The following is a 20,547-nucleotide window of genomic DNA, read 5'->3' as shown; positions in this document are numbered from 1 at the left end:
GAAAAATCTGTCAATGGGCCCTTGAGCAAGGCACTTAACCCTCATTGCTCCTGTAAGTCGCTCTGGATAAGAACGTCTGCTGCTGTAGATTGGTCCTCAGCCCTCTCACCTTGGATGTTCTTTCTGTGTTATAGAGCTCGAAGTGAGCTGCTCATCCTATCTGGCTACATCGGTGCACTGTTGGCCATCAGAAGACAATACTCCAGCATTGTTCCTGCACTTTACGAGTACACCAGGTAAGACGCAAAAAACCACAGTATGGAACACTTTCTAAATGTCTGTGTTAAACCTACATCACCTAATGCTTCAACGTTGAATTTAAAAGCCCTATCTCTGACCTCTCACCTTCCTCCCCAGTCAGTTGATGAAGAGGAGAGAGGTGTCTGTTCCCTTACAGATAGAGCAACTCTCTGTAGAGCTGGAGGCATGGATGGCCTGCACACAGTCTCTCATCAAGTGAGTGGAAGAATTGTCTTATCAATCCATGACACTGATATACACTACTCTTTGACTAGCAAGACAGTTTGAGGTTCAAAGTCTGACATTAAAACACACCGGTGTTTACCTGTCTGAATCGTTTGATTCTGTCTCCATGCCACCCAGCTCCAGGGGTCCTGATGAGGCTCCTTACACCCCTCCGTCAGAGGCCCAGAAAGCAGAGCACGCCCATCTGCTAGACAGACTCCAGGAGGAGCCACTCAGGGGCCTGGAGGGGCCCGACTATGTCACAGGCTCCAACCTGCCCAGCCACTCTGATGTCCAGGTCTCCTGCTTTACCGGACTCAGGATCCAGGTCAGCCTCAAACAATCAACCAATTAATAATACTAAATAAATCAAATTTTATTCAGAAAAATACGTTGGTTACAAAGGGACAGTTTGGAGGACACAGAATTTGGTTAGAGACTAGGCTTAATCTGGGTCAGGGAAACAAAGGGCTCAGCAGCAACCCAGACCGAAACCGCCATGCTTTCTAACCCCTTGTAAAGAGGACCATGCTATAAATAACCCATAAGTGGTTACTATTTGTAGTCCCCTAGTGGTGGGTAATCACTATGTGGGTGGTAATCAGTAAATTGCTGCTCAAACTGTATCTACAGCGACGATTTGAAGTGCCTTTCTGCTTCAAGTGTGTCTCAGTCACTTCCTCTGGTGAGTCAAGGGGAGAAAGATGACGTTACTTCAACCTTTAAACTGTTTTGCAGGCCGTGGTGATGTTAAGGTCAATGATAGAAGAATAAAAGTAGTGCTGTGTTTTTCCTTTCTTCACTCAGGGCCCTGTGTTTTTCCTTGAGGACGGTAAATCTGCCATTTCATTGAACGACGCCCTTATGTGGGCCAAAGTGAACCCTTTCTCACCTCTGGGGACGGGTGTCCGTCTCAACCCCTTCTAAGAGCCAGCCTCGCCAACGAGGATGGGCTACAGGACTAATAGCATTTGACTGGTCAGCCTCCGAGGCCAAGGTCACACGACGGTAAAAGGGCGACGTCAGGACCGACACCTGCTCTTCCTGAGAGAAACAAGGGAAAGGGATGGACGTTCCAGAACGAAAGAAGAGAGCTGGAAGGATGCTTAAAATGAGATCTCTCCACTATGTGCTTTTTTACAATGTGTGCACCACAAGTCATCCAGTCAACAGTGTTACAGCTTCTCATAGAAAACGTGTTGCCGTACTTCGACACGGACAAAGAGGGTTCGCATGGTTGAAACGGGTTATATGTAGGAGCGAGACCATTGTAGTTCGGCTGTCTTGATTTAGACACACCGTCACGTGCACATCAGTACACAGACAGACAAGTCGGCGAGCTATGTGATTGTTATTATGCTCATGGTCATAGCACCAGCATCATTTTGACTGATGAATACCATATTTGTGTTGTATTGCTGTTGGTTTAACGTTGCGCAATGTTGCATTATCATTTCTGTTTGTTACAGAAATTAGCCCGCACACATACATGTACAAGAGCAAAGCGTATGATGATGTAGGCTTACAGTGGTAGTTGATCGAAAGCAAACAAATACAGAGAAACGTACCTGTTAGCCTTTTATTTAGCTTAGCATCAATCAATCAAATAACTGATGTAGGACTTGATTGCTTTCGCATTAAAACAGCTTAGCAGCATCGTGTCTGTGCAGTACTGTGTTTGACTGTGAATGTATAAGACTTCTGCTGGACTCCAAAACATAATGTGGACCTGTAAAGTTGTCAATTTAAAACCTCTTTGGGCTAGGCGTCCCACTAGTGACAACTTCCGGTGAAACTGGAGGGTGCGCAACTCAAATAAATAATCATAATACTTATGGATATTAAACATTTAGGTACATACAAGTGTCGGTGCCATGTGATTGTTTGAGGACAGCGCCCAACTTCAAAATATTTTTCCACCGGCACAGGTTTCATTAACTCGCAAATAGCGATTAAATATTCACTTACTTTTGAAAATATTCCTCTGATTTGTCATCCAAAGGGTCCCAGTTATAACATGTAGTGTCGTTTTGTTAGATAGAATCCTTCTTTATATCCCAAAAAGTCTGTTTAGTTGGCGCCGTCGATTTGAGTAATCCACATGCAGAGAAAGGAATCTAAAAATCTACCACTAAACTTTGTTAAAACAAGTCAAAATATGTTTCTATTGACTCCTCAGATACCCTAAAATGTAATCAAACCATAATATTTAATACGGAAAGAAGTATGTTCAATAGGAAAATTATATTAGCAGGTCCGTCTTGTCTTCATTGCGCGCGCATACACACATTTCCAATAGGGTGTCCTTGTACTAAAACTCAGTATTCTTACTCGTTTTGGAAAAGACAAGCCTGAAACCTTGAACATAGAGTGCTGACACCGTGTGGAAGCCATAGGAATTGCATACTGGGAGCTAGATTTCATTATTTCCCTATACTTTCCATTGTAAAACCATGGGCTCTCAAAAAAAGAATCGGGTTGGTTTTTCTTTGGCTCTTCTCCTACCATATCTATTGTATTATAGTCTCCTACATCATTTTAACATTTCTACAAACTTCAAAGTGTCTTCTGTCCAATGGTACCAATTATATGCCTTTGGGCACGTCAGTAAGGCGGAAAATGAGAAAAAGGGACCCTAGCCCTAACTTATTTTAACTTGTGAATAGGTTGTTGTATTGTACATAAGACTGTAATTCCTATTGAGTTGCGCAGTACTATTTCAGGGATCACAGTTGCTAGCTAGAAGGGTAGGTAGTTGATACTGTACACGGCTAGGGACTTACAAAGTGTAATAGCTGTTACGATACTGGATCCATAGAATTAAAACTCCTATTCTATGGTGGGGTCAACGCTTTAGAATGTCTCAGAGTCTCATCAGCGTTGCCTCCTTGATGATCATTTGTAGCCTTCACCTGACTGCAGAATTTGTAGTGATTTCATAATGATGACAAGCTTCTGTATGCAAGTCATTATTACCATCACAATTTGGCGGACAGGGTGACAACCTGCTAAGACTAGCTAGCTTATATGTTAAACAGAAAGCTGTGATTTAAAAAGGAAATATTTGAGAATCATTTTGCTTTTGAAACACAGACTTGAATATATAGGCTAATTAATCATTTAAAAAAAAATGTAATACCTGAAGGTTGTGCCTTAAGAATTTATTTGCGATTTATCACCGCAACATACAGTATATTGGTAAGTAGGGATCACAGTTAATGTAAAGAGAAGAGGTTGTTCCTTCTGCTTAATGAATCAAACATTAATTAACATAATTTATACAAGTGCTGTAATTTTCTTTTACTAATGTATTGATATTAGTTTTCCACCTATACTTCAATTATCTTCAAATGCATTTGTTTTTATTTATGTATGTATTTATTGATTATGTTTTACTTAGACATATGTACAGTTTGTTTGTACTGCCATTGCAGTTTATAAAATGTGTTCATGAAAATATAAAAATGTTAGTTTTGTAACATAAGGACGATACCAATGTAAACATGTCAAATTTGTAAGCAGGATATAGTGTTGATGGAAAAAGGTGAAGGTGAAGGATCTTCTCAATCGATTGAGAAATTTGGTCATGCTCCAGAGCACCATCTAGTATTGTAGAAAAAAAATGAAAAAGTCTACCAACAAAAAAAACAACTGAACTAAACCACAGCCGAAAAATGCCAGAAGTATAATCTCCAAGACAACCACATCATGAAATAAAATTCTTATTTATTAGAGTGAAACGGGTGAGAGGTATGTGAAATGAGTTTTGGCAAAATACTATACATTTTTCAGTGAGTTATTCATATACAGGTCACGTTAATATATATATATATAATATATATATATTAGTTGGCTAATGTTATAAGACAATAATTGAAATACAATATTATTCACATCATAAGAGCTTTATATAGGACAGACACAATCAGAGTATCATGGGTACAATTTTGAATATGTTTTACTTTTTCCAGAGTCAATGAATCTTTAATGTACACATCTCAATGTGTAATGAATGAGCTGCATATATCCGTCGTTTGGATAAGACTTTAAATGTGTGTGGTCTGTGGTCACTAAAGATCCCATGGCACTTATCATAAGGTTAGGAGTGTTAACCCCAGTGTCCTGGCTAGATTCCCAATCTGTCCCTCATACCATCACGGTCACCTAATCATCCCCAGCTTTCAATTGGCTCATTCATCCGCCCTCCTCTCCCCTATAACTATTCCCCAGGTCATTGCTATAAATGAGAATGTGTTCTCACTCAACTTACCAGGTAAAATAAAATAAATAAATAAAAAATATATGCTACCAATGATGCAAACAAGATAACATCGTACATTAAGGTACATGATTTGTGTACATTAAAGTACATTATGTTATACATTACATTAAACATGCAATGGCCCCTTTCATTATTTGGGTCAATGAATATTAGGCAGTTAAACGTATGGCGTGGACAGGAATATTGGACACAAAACCAAAGTGACATGCAAGGTGATCAACTTGACTTCGATAGTATTTGTGCAGAAAAACATGATTTACACCAGTACATTTCTTTACAGGCAACTTTCTGACAAGTTGGGATCACAACGATCACTGCAGTGGGGGTGTCATTTTAACTGATAACACAGTATTATACAGTGTTAATATTTAGTTATTTTGAACATTCAAACTCATGTTTTGGTCAATGTAACAGAATATACATATTTACATGACCTTGTATGTAGGTGCCTCAGAGAAACAGTGAAAACAGATGTCAGTGAATGGGAGGGTTTCTGTGCATTTGAGATTCTGTTTTTATTTTTTATTTTTTTTAAACGAGGTTCATTGAGTAATAATGAATTCACTTGATGATGAAATGGTTGGAGCGAGAAACAGAGAGAAAACAATAGAGAGGATGGGATAAAGAATATCCTCTATTATGACGATGCTCTCATTTAGAAAGAGAGAAAGAGAAGGGAGAGCAACAGACAGAGAGAGAGAGAGAGAGAGAGAGAGAGAGAGAGAGAGAGAGAGAGAGAGAGAGAGAGAGAGAGAGAGAGAGAGAGAGAGAGAGAGAGGGCGTTGATGTGTTCTATCTGTACTGGAGGAAGCGTTTGAGAAGGTTGGGGAGGTGTAGCTGAGGGATGAGGTGTAGTCGAGATCGGCCCATATAATCTCTGACACTGAGACGACACAGCTGATATAGTGGCTGAGGTGTTGCTGCAGAGAGAGAGAGAGAAACAGAGGGAGAGAGCAAGAGATCGAGATATTATCTGATTAATCCAAGACAGCCTCAATATCATCCACTTGTATAAAGCAAATAACAATGTTTTACAAGGGATTCTGACTTCTTCCCACCAGCTGAATGGAGATATTTCCTAACCTGGTCCCAGATCAGAAATAGTATCAGAAAACTTATCGTATCGGTTTCTGATAAGACCACAAGTTTGGCATGAAAACAAACATATGAATTAGCTATACAGTGCAAACTGATCTGGAATCAGGGTAATATTCCCATGTGAACTGAGCATAATCTTACCTTCATACAGCAGTAACGTCTCCTCTGCTGAGCTGTTAGGTGGGGCTGACTCCACCGGTCTCTTCAGCTCTAGATTTTTAGCGTTAATGTTCGCTCCAAACTCTAACAACACATTGATAATCTCAGGACAGTCCTTCTGAGCTGCTGCATGGAGCGGGCTCTCCAGGAACCTGCCCTTCTGCACATTGGCCCCTTTGGAGAAAACCAGACACCACTGGTTAAGTTCAGTAGGTCACACTGTAGCAAAATGGTTTGCAACAGAAAACATTCATTTATGCTCTGATTGGACACATTTGTGTTGTTCCTTCACATTTCACTCAGTTTCAAAAATATTCTCCCTCCTGAACATGCTCCATGTTTGTGAGTACTGCATCAGGTAAAACAGTGTCCTGTGACATACCTTTCCTTAGTAAATGCAGAATACAGAAGAAAAAAAAGACAAACGAATGAATCATAAAAATAAAATTAAAAAATGCATTGACGTCAATGGGAGAGATCGTGTGAAGTTAGGACCAACGTGTCTGGTTAGTTACTGACCTCCATCGAGGAGTTTCTGTGTGCACTGGAGTCCTGAGGAGATGCAGGCGATATACAGGGGGGTTCCTAGGTGAGGAATATCATAGTCCACGTCTGCTCCCCATGTGATCAGTGCCTCCAGACAAGCACTTCTGCCTACACACAATACGCCCTGTGTTACCAGGATACTCTCATTCAGAAACGCATTCAGTACTCTCATCTTAGAATAGAGGGGGGAAACATACTCAAATTACAGCCAGAGTACTTCAAAACCTCACAGTAAAGTGACAGTATGACACACATATCCTGCAAGGGCAGTCCTCCTACAGTACCTTTGCTGGAGGCTTCATGTATGGGCGAGGGCTGGCACATCTCTGACTGGGGCTTGGCACCGTTTTCCAGCAGTACCTCTGTACAGGTGGCACTGCCCGCTGAGCAGGCATTGAACAGCGGCGTCACCCCATCAATGGTGGTGGCATTTACCTGATCAGATAGATGGAGCATTGTCAGAGAAACCACGAGTATCTATAAGTTACAACAAAGGCGAGTCAATCGGAATGTAAAAAGAGGAGTTGCTGCCACCGCATAATGACGTCTCGTTCTGACGAGGAGCGTGATGTGTTTGTGTGTGCGTCCGTTTGGTCATGACTTACATTGGCACCAGCTGCGACAAGCGCCTTGGCGCATGACGCGTGGTCTGACAGGCAAGCCTCATGCAACGGCGTCACATGGTCTATGGTAGGGATGTTTGCGTTGTAACCCTGGGATGACAACAAGAAATGTTTGCATTCGTTATATAGGTCTCACTTTCCCTACACTTTATTTTGTGTAAATGCTCTACAGATGATCATACTATCAACACACTGTCTGTTGATAAGCAGCTGCTTGCTAAGGTTACGGTTAGGTTTCCCATACGGGTTACACTCTTTAGAAAAAAGGGTTCCAAAAGGGTTCTTCGGCTGTCTGCATAGGGTAAATCATTTTGGTTACAGGTAGAACTCTTTAGGGTTCCATGTAGAATCCTTTGTGTAAAAGGTTCTACCTGGAACCAAAAAGTTTTTTTTCAAAGAGTTCTCCTATGTGAACAGGCAAAGAACCCTTTTTTAGTTTCTAGATAGTGTAGAGTGAGGGTTAAGGTTAGGTCTAGGGTTAGGGTTAGGGTTGAGTTTAGGTTTAGGATAAGAGTTAAGGTTAGGGTTCGCTTTGCGTTGTAGTGCCCCGCCCCTCTGTGTGTGACTCACCTGTGAGAGTAGGGTCCTGAGGGCCAGGAGACGGCCCTGACACGCTGCCTCGTGGAGAGGGGACCGGTCCGCCCATGACCCTGGGAGAGGGGCAGACAAAACACTGAGCATCTCCAAAACAACACACATTACAGTCATACATTTAGCATGATAGCGCTTCACTATCATACAAGCTCTTATTGGTCACATCCACAAATATATATATCAGACTTGAATGGTAATGTGCTGGTTATATATACAGTGGGGAGAACAAGTATTTGATACACTGCTGATTTGGCAGGTTTTCCTACTTACAAAGCATTTAGAGGTCTGTATTTTTTTATCATAGGTACACTTCAACTGTGAGAGACAGAATCTAAAACAAAAATCCAGAAAATCACATTGTAATAATTAATTTGCATTTTATTGCATGACATAATTATTTGATCACCTACCAACTAGTAAGAATTTACGGCTCTCACAGACCTGTTAGTTTTTCTTTAAGAAGCCCTCCTGTTCTCCACTCATTAACTGTATTAACTGCACCTATTTGAACTCGTTACCTGTATAAAAGACACCTGTCCACACACTCAATCAAACAGACTTCAACCTCTCCACAATGGCCAAGACCAGAGAGCTGTGTAAGGACATCAGGGATAAAATTGTAGACCTGCACAAGGCTGGGATTGGCTACAGGACAATAGGAAAGCAGCTTGGTGAGAAGGCAACAACTGTTGGCGCAATTATAAGAAATGGAAGAAGTTCAAGATGACGGTTAATCACCCTCGGTCTGGGGCTCCATGCAAGATCTCACCTCGTGGGGCATCAGCCTAGAACTACACGGCAGGACCTGGTCAATGACCTGAAGAGAGCTGGGACCACAGTCTCAAAGAAAACCATTAGTAACACACTACGCCGTCATGGATTCAAATCCTGCAGCGCACGCAAGGTCCCCCTGCTCAGGCCAGCGCATGTTCAGGCCCATCTGAAGTTTGCCAATGACCATCAGGATGAGCCAGAGGAGGAATGGGAGACGGTCATGTGGTCTGATGAGACAAAAATAGAGCTTTTTGGTCTAAACTCCACTCGCCGTGTTTGGAGGAAGAAGAAGGATGAGTACAACCCCAATAACACCATCCCAACCGTGAAGCATGGAGGTGGAAACATAATTCTTTGGGGATGCTTTTCTGCAAAGGTGACAGGACGACTGCACCGTATTGAGGGGAGGATGGATGGGGCCATGTATCGCGAGATCTTGGCCAGCAACCTCCTTCCCTCAGTAAGAGCATTGAAGATGGGTCGTGGCTGGGTCTTCCAGCATGACAACGACCCGAAACACACAGCCAGGGCAACTAAGGAGCAGCTCCGTAAGAAGCATCTCAAGGTCCTGGAGTGGCCTAGCCAGTCTCCAGACCTGAACCCAATAGAAAATCTTTGGAGGGAGCTGAAAGTCCGTATTGCCCGGACAGCCCCGAAAGATCTGGAGAAGGTCTGTATGGAGGAGTGGGCCAAAATCCCTGTTGCAGTGTGTGCAAAACTGGTCAAGAACTACAGGAAACATATGATCTCTGTAATTGCAAATAAAGGTCTCTGTACCAAATATTAAGTTCTGCTTTTCTGATGTATCAAATAATTATGTCATGCAATAAAATGCTAATTAATTACTTAAAAATCATACAAATGTGATTTTCTGGAATTGTGTTTTAGATTCCGTCTCTCACAGTTGAAGTGTACCTACCGAGAAACCGTGGATTGATGGCAGCATTCGTGTGAAACTGAAAGCGCGAACCACTACTTTTAATCAGGGCAAGGTGACCGGAAACATGACCGAATACAAACAGTGTAGCTATTCCCTCCGCAAGGCAATCAAACAAGCTAAGTGTCAGTATAGAGACAAAGTAGAATCTCAATTCAACGGCTCAGACACAAGAGGTATGTGGCAGGGTCTACAGTCAATCACGGATTACAAAAAGAAAACCAGCCCAGTCACGGACCAGGATGTCTTGCTCCCAGGCAGACTAAATACCTTTTTTTTGCCTGCTTTGAGGACAATACAGTGCCACTGACACGGTCCGCAACCAAAACATGCGGACCTTCACTGCAGCCGACGTGAGGAAAACATTTAAACGTGTTAACCCTCGCAAGGCTGGAGGCCCAGACGGCATCCCCAGCCGCGCCCTCAGAGCATGCGCAGACCAGCTGGCTGGTGTGTTTCGGACATATTTAATCAATCCCTATCCCAGTCTGCTGTTCCCACATGCTTCAAGAGGGCCACCATTGTTCCTGTTCCCATGAAAGCTAAGGTAACTGAGCTAAACGTTTACCGCCCCGTAGCACTCACTTCCGTCATCATGAAGTGCTTTGAGAGACTAGTCAAGGACCATATCACCTCCACCCTACCTGACACCCTCGACCCACTCCAATTTGCTTACCGCCCAAATAGGTCCACAGACGATGCAATCTCAACCACACTGCACACTGCCCTAACCCTTGGTCTCGACCCCGCCCTGTGCAACTGGGTACTGGACTTCCTGACGGGCCGCCCCCAGGTGGTGAGGGTAGGCAACAACATCTCCACCCCGCTGATCCTCAACACTGGGGCCCCACAAGGGTGCGTTCTGAGCCCTCTCCTGTACTCCCTGTTCACACACGACTGCGTGGCCACGAACGCCTCCAACTCAATCATCAAGTTTGCGGACGACACAACAGTGGTAGGCTTGATTACCAACAATGACGAGACGGCCTACAGGGAGGAGGTGAGGACCCTCGGAGTGTGGTGTCAGGAAAATAACCTCACACTCAACGTCAACAAAACAAAGGAGATGATTGTGGACTTCAGGAAACAGCAGAGGGAACACCCCCCTATCCACATCGATGGAACAGTAGTGGAGAGGGTAGTAAGCTTTAAGTTCCTCGGCGTACACATCACAGACAAACTGAATTGGTCCACCCACACAGACAGCGTCGTGAAGAAGGCGCAGCAGCGCCTCTTCAACCTCAGGAGGCTGAAGAAATGTGTCTTGTCACCAAAAGCACTCACAAACTTCTACAGATGCACAATCGAGAGCATCCTGTCGGGCTGTATCACCGCCTGGTACGGCAACTGCTCCGCCGACAACTGTAAGGCTCTCCAGAGGGTAGTGAGGTCTGCACAACGCATCACCGGGGGCAAACTACCTGCCCTCCAGGACACCTACACCACCCGATGTCACAGGAAGGCCATAAAGATCATCAAAGACAACAACCACCCGAGCCACTGTCTGTTCACCCCGCTATCATCCAGAAGGCGAGGTCAGTACAGGTGCATCAAAGCTGGGACCGAGAGACTGAAAAACAGCTTCTATCTCAAGGCCATCAGACTGTTAAACAGCCACCACTAACATTGAGTGGCTGCTGCCAACACACTGACTCAACTCCAGCCACTTTAATAATGGGAATTGATGGGAAATGATGTCAAATATATCACTAGCCACCTTAAACAATGCTACCTAATATAATGTTTACATACCCTACATTATTCATCTCATATGTATACGTATATACTGTACTCTATATCATCTACTGCATCTTTATCTAATACATGTATCACTAGCCACTTTAACTATGCCACTTTGTTTACATACTCATCTCATATGTATATACTGTACTCGATACCATCTACTGTATCTTGCCTATGCCGCTCTGTACCATCACTCATTCATATATCTTTATGTACATATTCTTTATCCCCTTACACTTATGTCTATAAGGTAGTAATTTTGGAATTGTTAGCTAGATTACTTGTTGGTTATTACTGCATTGTCGGAACTAGAAGCACAAGCATTTCGCCACACTCGCATTAACATCTGCTAACCATGTGTATGTGACAAATAAATTTGATTTGATTTGATATGATAAACATTATAGACCTCTACATGCTTTGTAAGTAGGAAAACCTGCAAAATCGGCAGTGTTTCAAATACTTGTTCTCCCCTCTGTATATATATATATATAACCAGCACATTACCATTCAAGTCCGATACATTGATACATTGACAGCATTCATCATAGCCTTCACTCTCTGTCAGTATCCTTATTATTCCATCCTTACCGTAATCCTAATCTAGAATTACTTCCCAAAAGCCAGTAGGACCAGTCCACTGTCCATGTTCAGAAAACTGAAACCCAGCTGTCACTAATATCACGGAGCATATAACAGAGCGCTGGATAGGTTTTCACTCTCTCACTGTGTGGATGGAGTTATATATAGCTGTAGCTCAACTGGGTAGGCCATCTGGCAGGCATAGCCTTGTACAACCGGCAGGCATAGCCTTGTTTAACTGGCAGGCATAGCCTTGTACAACTGGCAGGCATAGCCTTGTACAACTGGCAGGCATAGCCTTGTTCAACTGGCAGGCATAGCCTTGTACAACTGGCAGGCATAGCCTTGTACAACTGGCAGGCATAGCCTTGTACAACTGGCAGGCATAGCCTTGTACAACTGGCAGGCATAGCCTTGTTCAACTGGCAGGCATAGCCTTGTTCAACTGGCAGGCATAGCCTTGTTCAACTGGCAGGCATAGCCTTGTACAACTGGCAGGCATAGCCTTGTACAACTGGCAGGCATAGCCTTGTACAACTGGCAGGCATAGCCTTGTACAACTGGCAGGCATAGCCTTGTTCAACTGGCAGGCATAGCCTTGTTCAACTGGCAGGCATAGCCTTGTACAACTGGCAGGCATAGCCTTGTTCAACCGGCAGGCATAGCCTTGTACAACTGGCAGGCATAGCCTTGTACAACTGGCAGGCATAGCCTTGTACAACTGGCAGGCATAGCCTTGTTCAACCGGCAGGTATAGCCTTGTTCAACTGGCAGGCATAGCCTTGTACAACTAGCAGGCATAGCCTTGTACAACTGGCAGAGCAGAGCTCAGTCTCTCCCTACACACCCAACAACACTGCCATCCACGTCAGAGAACAACATTTAGGTGTTTTTTACATTTTATTACTCCTTTATTCAGGTGAAATCCTATTGAGATATGAGTCTCTTTTATGAGGGAGCCTTGTGTATAAATAAATGTCAGCAAGAGCTCCACATAAACATCACACAGCAACATTCAATACTACATACCCATGTCTCCGTCTCCCCATGGAACATCTAGCCATTGATAGGTATATGACATTCCTGCCTGTTGGAGAAGAGGGCGCCTGTCACATACTGTAATGTTATTGTACTGAAGGGGTCTTGTTGTCACTCCATGGATTCACACAGGCAGAGCTGTGACTGTGCCGGCCATCTTTGGAAGGGCATCTGCATCACCTGACAAGCTCATGTAGTACATTGAAATGGCCTTTTGTTGCTACTATCTTTCATGATGAATAGGACAACTAAAATACTGTATATTTATTTTTTGTTGTTGCAAATTCTGAATTCCTTTTTAATATATAGACCAAAATGACATTCATTTGATATATATATATTTTGGGGAAAGGACAATGACAGAGATTCCTCTATCAAGGTATACATAACATAACAACAGGTGGCAATGGGGACCACCACTGCTGCAGAGATAAGTAGAGTTTGGAAGCTGTTCTTATGAAGCAGTCACAAGAGCAACAGTAACCTGGAATCCCACCTCTCTCTATTTTCTATCCATTCTCCAGGTGCGGCTGAAGCCCATTATTCTCATTCGGACAGCACAGGGTGTCTCTATTCTAGCAGGGTAAAATGGTGGCTCTCATGAATATTGCAACAGTGCACTGAACATGTGACTTTGCTTTTGCCACACTGAGCAAGAACACAGGAAGCAGAAAGGGCTATCATATCTGCAATTTGTATTTCTGTTGATTTCTTCTGCTTAAATATTGCATTTAGAACATTTGAATGTCAAAGGCCAAAGTCAATTAGTAATCACCCAGTTACAACCCTAATGTGACCCAACTACTGTTTAGATTGGATACAACCGTTAAAGAGATAAAATCAGGTTTAATTGACTGAAGCTGCTGCTTAATCCAGTTCAAAGGTCATACTCTTATTATCTTGTGTGAAAGAGTCATGAGAGAACATGGTAACTTCAGCTGTTGTAGGCCAGTCATTAATAGACACATACCCCAAGGCCTACTACACATAGGCCTAGTAATACTACTACAAATAATAATACACTATAATAATGTGTTAAATAAATAAAACATGCATTTGTGTTATGATGTAAGATAAATGGATCTGTATCCACATCAATAGGATAAGCACTGGACTGCTCTAGGGACCCATTTGACCAGATGTGTCCAAGGCGTTTGTTTGATTATGTCATGATATTCTTATATCATAGAGCTTCGTTTCACATGCTATAGCACAGTCCCTAATAGGCTGGATGCCTATGAGAATGTTCCAGAACAGGTGATCACGAAACATTTCCATGTCAACCCCTCTGTCTATCTCTAATAAATTTGACACGAACAGCACAGGTGTCCTATAATAACATTGCACAGTGACAGTCCGAGGCGCACTCACCCAGTGCGCAAATACGCAATTGTGTGTGCGTAAAATGCTACTGACCTTGGCTAGTTAAAATACCCCAGCAGCGTTGTTTCTTTTTTGCGGTGTAATCGTCTGTGTTCTCTAACGTTCTTTTCCTCTGCGTGTTTTCTGGCTGCTGTTCGCTCGAGCTCTCTGCAGGTGGAACTTCAGGCATGTTTACATCAGCTATCTGTCCCCGCAGCACTGTGCACCATGATCCAGTCTAAATCCTGCTCTCTGGTTGGCTGCTCGGCTTGTTGTCGTTTCACAGCCAAGGACAAGCACGACAATAACATGAACAGGCAGAGAGTGAGGTAGGGACAGAGTGAGAGAGAGAGAGAGAGAGAGAGAGAGAGAGAGAGAGAGAGAGAGAGAGAGAGAGAGAGAGAGAGAGAGAGAGAGAGAGAGAGAGAGAGAGAGAGAGAGAGAGAGAGAGAGAGAGAGAGAGAGAGAGAGAGAGAGAGAGAGAGAGAGAGAGAGAGAGAGAGAGAGAGATGACTGAGGGGATGAAGAGAATGTGGTGGCTGTTGCTATTTTTATCAGAGGTTAAGAAATGGCTTAGACCAGAAAAACCTTTACCCCGCTGGTCTCAGGGTTAGGAACTGTTCTGTTTGTAAAGGATTAATTCTGCATGGTTTGAAATATTAAAGTTTGACCTTTGAGTTGAGTACAGTATTTGCTCTTTTGAGTATGCCTAGTTGCTTATGTAACAATCATTTGCTTGCAATATTCAAATACAAAAGCCATGTACTGTTTATAACATTGGTCATGTTATAAGGTCATAATTGTCAGGTTATATTTCAGGGACCAACATAATGCAGGTTTTCTTTGGTACTAAATTCATTGATCAGTTCTTGATCGACCAGAGAGTTCACATACCTGATGTCCCTGGTCTGAAATAGTCCTTGATTAGAAGGGAATTTTAATAACTAGTTAATAAGTATTTTGTCTTTCCAGAGCCATATTTGAATAGACCTACTATAGGTTTTCAAATCCTAATAGACTAGTTAAACTAGTTGTACTTGGGGATGGAAATCTAGAGCTTCTCTAACCTCTCTCTAACATGCTTCTGTTCAGCTCAAAACATTCCTGGCTGACAGTTGCTGTGCGTAACCTAGGTGGAGTATGACAACAGCCTGTAACTGCCAAGTCTCAGCTGTGATAGAAACTGTCTATGAATTGTGAGGCATTTTAATAAGGGCACAGCTCCACGGTATGACACCCATCCAAGGGGCACGCGCAATTGTACAAACACGTACAGCTGCAAACCTCTGGCTTGAATATATTCATTTGACATACTCTCAAAAATGTGCATTTCATGTGTCATCTAATCAGATCACTTGATGATTGCAGTGCGTGGAATACGCCAAGGGCGGAAGCAATGTTGAATCAGAGACTTCTGTCATGCCAACCCAACATGCCGTCATGATGCCAAAGGTTCTGGGTCTTTCCCCTCATCCCAGGTGTGGTTGTTCCCCCAGTACCTCAAGCATGAAAAGAGCATTGAAAGACATCAAGAAGAAAGTATATTTAATACACAATGTATCTAAGTGTTTCTAATGCCCCCCGGCCACAATGATAGGCTGAGTAGTTCCTGGGCAGACTGGATACAGTTGCCCTGGCATGTCACAGACACAGAGCTTTTAGAAAGCTGGAATACCCTAATACACACACGTTACTGTAGAAAGTCTGTGTATGACCCTCTACTATAGAATAATAGTCTGTTGCCTTTCACAGAAACAGCTACTTACTGTGCCCTTGTCCAAAATCATAAAACTCTTCTGCAATGCGGGCAGCCTCCTTCCGATTCCCCTTCACCACATAGAAGTGGGTGAGAATATTCAGGCTGATCTTGACAAAGAGCTTGACGCAAAACAGAGTGAATATGGAGAGGTAGACATTGGAGTAGTGTACTATTCCAAAAGACTGGCTATCCACATTTGGAGTCATTGCTACCTTGCTTGTCTAGCTTTGCTTATGTCTTGCCTGGCTGTCGGTGGCTGGCTGCTAATGTTTTGGAAATTTAAATGGGGGGCCTGGCTATCTGTGTTGTGTTGACTCTGGTACTGGGTCATATGCCAGCCCAGAGTGACACAGAAATTCCCCTCAGCAGCTGGGTCGAGACCAGATAGGATAAGTTGGAGAGAGCAGCTGTATTATAGCGCTGCCTGCCTGCCTGTGGGACAACTGGGGCCCATAGTCATACAGTGTCTCAGAGTAGGAGTGCAGATCTAGACTTAGGCCAGTCCTATCCATGTATTCTTATTCATTATGATCTAAAATGCAACACAGAACCTAGATCAGCACTATCAGCACTCCTACTCTAAGAGGCTTTGTGGATACAGGCCTAGGGCCATTTAGACTGCCAGCAGCCCTAGGGCAGGGAATACAGTGCAGCGATAGCCAGGGGCTTTCTGACTGTGACCTGTGGTTACAAAAAAACTTAGTTGACCTGTGGTTTGTTCCATTTTGTTGTGATGCTTCAGAAAGGTAAAAAAATATGTGTTGGGTATTTCTTCTCTTGAGGTTTAACATTATCTTGATATACTTTTACTTCAAAATTATATTATCCAATCAATTGTCTACTATCATGAAATTCCAAGCTCTTACTGGTTGTGCGAACTGTAGTTCACCTCCATAACACATGGGGGCAATGTTTCACTTTAATGTTCCATCGATTACGGAAAAAACATCCAGTTCCGTATTTCTTCAAACTACACTTCCTGCTGTTGCGGGTAGAAGTGTTTCGCATCGCTGTGTATGAAACTGTAATATAATTATATTTCAAAATGAATACAGTGTTATCGAGGGCAAATTCCCTCTTTGCCTTCTCGCTCAGCGTGATGGCAGCTTTGACGTTTGGCTGTTTTATCACGACAGCGTTCAAAGACAGGAGGGTGCCGGTGGATATCCACGTCTCGAGAGTAATGCTGTGAGTGATGACTAGTTATTATTATTATTGAACTACAGTGAACATGCATTGCTTTGGTTTAGATAGATCACATTTTTATTCGTATACATAGTTCTAGGTTGGCTACATAGCTAGATCGGTGTATGAGTTTTTGCAATGGTGCTAACTAATGCGAGCTCGATGTGATCATTGAATCCATATGGCAATATTGACGCCATTCAAATCTAACAAACACCAGTGTATTAAACTGCCTGAGCAATGAACAACCGTTGTTTTTGTCTTTGGCTACAATCTAGCCTGCCAGCCAGACCGGATGCCAGCTGCTGCTTGCAACATTGTATCCAATAGTTGAACAGCACGTCAGCGCGGTATACTTTGTCAAACTGTAAACGAGCTGCCAGCAGATGGAATGTTTCCGACCTTACTTTTGACATTCATCACACCTTTGCATTAGCTTTATAATAGTGTATGTGAATGCTTCCATCCATGCAGATGAACATATCACGTTACATTTTGTAGCTACGCATCTATAGTAGCCATTGCTCAGACCTTTGAGCTGTGGTATGCCATTCCTGTAGCTGTACCAAGCCATACAGTGCAAAGTGTAGCTCTATTGCCTAAATGTACAGCCAGAAACCATAAAGTAAATGTAGCCTACTACTATCTATGGTGAAGCCAAGACAAAAAACCCCCAGATATTTTGACAGCTCACTGTTCCACGTGGTGAAAGGAATGTCTTGGCCTAATTCTAGGATGCAATGCACTGCACACAACTAACTTGGCCTTTACCATTTGACAGGAAAAATGTGGATGACTTCACAGGACCCAGGGAGAGAAGTGACCTGGGGTTCATCACCTTTGACCTCTCTGCTGACATAAAGCCCATATTTGACTGGAACGTCAAGCAGCTCTTCCTCTACTTGTCTGCCGAGTACGCCACCAAGAGCAACGTAAGTGTCTTACAACGGGTGTATACATTACATCTTGCAACGGGAACGGTTGACCATTTAAGAAATAAACGGGGAGGTACCTACCTGAATTTATCTAATAGAACTCTTGTTTTCGTTGCAAATTGTTTTCCTTTTCGACTAAACGTTTTCTGTTGCGAAATGTTTTGCAGAATCGCCGTGATGATCACAACCCAGACCTGTTCTTTTTCCTGTTGAGCTATCAATTATCATATGTTCCTCTTGGCTTGCTTTGAAGGGATGACCTTCTATAGGTAGATTACCCGATATATAGAAATGCAGAAAAATAGTCATACTTCTACACCACCAGGAGCAATGCAAGAACTGACCTCTTTCCTTTATGATGTATCAATGATCATTATCACACGTTCCTCCTCTTGGCTTGGGTAGGCTGGTTGCCACACGCTTTTGACACATTGGTTCTTCTACAGATCACACACATTTAATTGGTGGGAACCAAGAAGGCAATATGGTTTTGATGGGTGAGATTTTATAAATAGTGTATCCTAAGAAGTAGCCTGGGTTGGTCTCAGGTCTGTCTGTGCTGTATAGTTCAATGTAAACTATGACAATAGGAATTGGACACAGTCGTGAAGACAGCACGTCAACGCCTCTTCCCCCTCAGGGGGCTGAAAAGATTTGGCATGGTTCCTCACATCCTCAAAAAGTTCTACAGCTGCACCATTGAGAGCATCTTGACTGGCTACATCACCGTTTGGTATGCAATTTCTTGACAACCCACCATAAGGCGCTACATGGGTAGTGCGTACGGCCCAGTACATCACTGGAGCCGAGCTCCCTGCCATCGAGGACTTTTATACCAGGTGGTGTCGGAGGAAGGAGGACTCCCGCCACCCTGGTCATAGACTGTTCTCTCTGCTACTGCACCGCCAGCAGGCCATAAGACAGTTCATCAAATGACTACCTGGACTATTTGCATTGACACCCTTTTTTAAAATATATTTTTTGCACTGACTCTTGCACCGGCTCTATGCACACTTACTGGACTCCACACACACACACACACACATACTACTGACACTCCAATACACATACACACACATGCATATTGACGCCACACACACATAGACACGCTGCTGCTACTCTGTTTATTATCTAATCTGATTGCCCTGTCACTTTTACCCCTACCTACATGTACATATTACCTCAACTACCTCGTATCCCTGCACATTGACTCAGTACCGGGACTCCTTGTGTATATAGTCTCGTTGTTATTTAATTGTTACTATTTCCGTGTTTATTTTTAGTAAATGTGTCTTGCTTTTTAACGCTGCGTTGTTGGGAAAGGGCTCGTAAAGTAAAGCATTTCACAGTGAAGTCTGTTGTATTCTGCTCATGTAACAAATACAATTAGATTAGATACAGATCTGGGATCAGGACACCTAGGAAGGTGGAGTGCATGGTAAAAACACACTGTGACGTGTTGCGCTTTCTTCCAGGCCCTGAACCAGGTGGTTCTGTGGGATAAGATCGTGCTGAGAGGAGAGAGCACCAAGCTCAACCTCAGAGACATGAAGTCTAAGTACTTCTTCTTCGATGACGGAAACGGTCTTCGGTAAGCGCCTTCTGTTCACCCTCTCACTTTTATTCTGCTGCCAGTAACCCAGCGATAACAAATCATGTTTTTGATATAGCATTGGTGTGGAATCTGACTTGACGTCATTTTATTGAATCAAATCAAATAGTTTGTCACACACAGTTTACCGCGGGTATAGAAGGCACATCGACATAATCATTTTGCGACACCTTTTAAACCTGCTATAAACTCTGACAAATACAATTTCATCTGATTTTACATAGAGAAACAAATATTTGTTTTGCATTTAGGCCGACATGTTGAATAGTTATGGAACACCCTTTGTATGCAGCAGAGGGCAGTATAGGACCGCTTTTGGCAACTCTCCCGCTTGTCTCGCAGTCTTTTGAAGGGAAATTCTGTAGGAATGCTCTACGATGTTTAAGGCCTTTGTGTGATGATCTCTCCACCAGGGCGAACAAAAACATCACACTGACTCTGTCCTGGAACGTGGTGCCCAACGCTGGGATCCTGCCCCTGGTCATGGGCTCTGGCCACATGTCTGTCCCCTTCCCCGAATCATACGAGACCACCAAGAGCTACTAAACTGTTCTATTGTTTGTGTTTTTGTTGTGTAATCTTTTATGACTTTTAATAAAAGTGGACATTTGGGAACGGTTCAATTGTATGCCTTTTGCATTGATGCTGCCGCAGGAAAAAATACTGTCTAAATGTTGCTAGCAGTGAAATCCTTGTCTTTTTTTCCCGAAATTCCTCTCAAAGCTCATTAGAGGAGAGACCTTGGATCCTCTACTTAATGCACTGTGAGAGAGGTGAGGAAATAACGAGGAGTAAACAAGGATATGTCTGCTAGTAATCCTTGGTTTAAATGGTTATTGCTAAAATGGACTTA

General features: G+C 43.1%; 3 protein-coding genes across 8 annotated transcripts in view; 2 read left to right on the top strand and 1 right to left on the bottom strand.

Annotated features, from left to right (window-relative positions):
* LOC118395558 (WD repeat-containing protein 17) overlaps positions 1–4,128 on the top strand; it is a 32,125-nt gene extending 27,997 nt beyond the window's left edge. For all 4 annotated transcript variants that reach the window (XM_052464680.1, XM_052464678.1, XM_052464679.1 and 1 more), the window contains 4 exons: positions 135–236; positions 358–456; positions 604–793; positions 1,273–4,128. In XM_052464680.1, coding sequence (XP_052320640.1) covers positions 135–236; positions 358–456; positions 604–793; positions 1,273–1,392 — 511 coding nt within the window. In that variant the 3' untranslated portion in view covers positions 1,393–4,128. The remainder of the gene's footprint in view (positions 1–134; positions 237–357; positions 457–603; positions 794–1,272) is intronic.
* Positions 4,129–4,171: 43 nt separating this feature from the next.
* Positions 4,172–16,249, bottom strand: LOC118395493 (ankyrin repeat and SOCS box protein 5). 3 transcript variants are annotated; one of them, XM_035789312.2, is made up of 8 exons: positions 14,258–14,601; positions 12,833–12,890; positions 7,744–7,823; positions 7,156–7,263; positions 6,835–6,985; positions 6,524–6,658; positions 5,987–6,178; positions 4,172–5,667 (listed from the first exon to the last, which is right to left on the bottom strand). In XM_035789312.2, exons 2-8 carry the CDS (start codon positions 12,882–12,884, stop codon positions 5,540–5,542), a joined length of 846 nt encoding a protein of 281 aa, XP_035645205.1. In that variant the 5' UTR covers positions 12,885–12,890; positions 14,258–14,601; the 3' UTR covers positions 4,172–5,539. The 3 variants fall into 3 exon arrangements, with proteins under 3 accessions (XP_035645205.1, XP_035645202.2, XP_035645203.1); XM_035789309.2 differs by lacking the exons at positions 12,833–12,890; positions 14,258–14,601 and adding an exon at positions 15,970–16,249; XM_035789310.2 differs by lacking the exon at positions 12,833–12,890 and having other exon boundaries at positions 14,258–14,598.
* Positions 16,250–16,928: 679 nt separating this feature from the next.
* On the top strand, positions 16,929–20,317 carry LOC118395492 (signal peptidase complex subunit 3). The gene is made up of 4 exons (XM_035789308.2): positions 16,929–17,150; positions 17,929–18,079; positions 19,558–19,673; positions 20,108–20,317. The coding sequence occupies exons 1-4, from the start codon at positions 17,008–17,010 to the stop codon at positions 20,238–20,240; spliced, it is 543 nt and encodes a 180-aa protein (XP_035645201.1). The 5' UTR covers positions 16,929–17,007; the 3' UTR covers positions 20,241–20,317.
* The last annotated feature ends 230 nt before the right edge of the window (positions 20,318–20,547 follow it).

Source organism: Oncorhynchus keta, chromosome 16 (assembly GCF_023373465.1).
Source record: "Oncorhynchus keta strain PuntledgeMale-10-30-2019 chromosome 16, Oket_V2, whole genome shotgun sequence".
NCBI lineage: Eukaryota > Metazoa > Chordata > Actinopteri > Salmoniformes > Salmonidae > Oncorhynchus > Oncorhynchus keta.
This window is presented reverse-complemented; position numbering and strand designations above follow the sequence as displayed.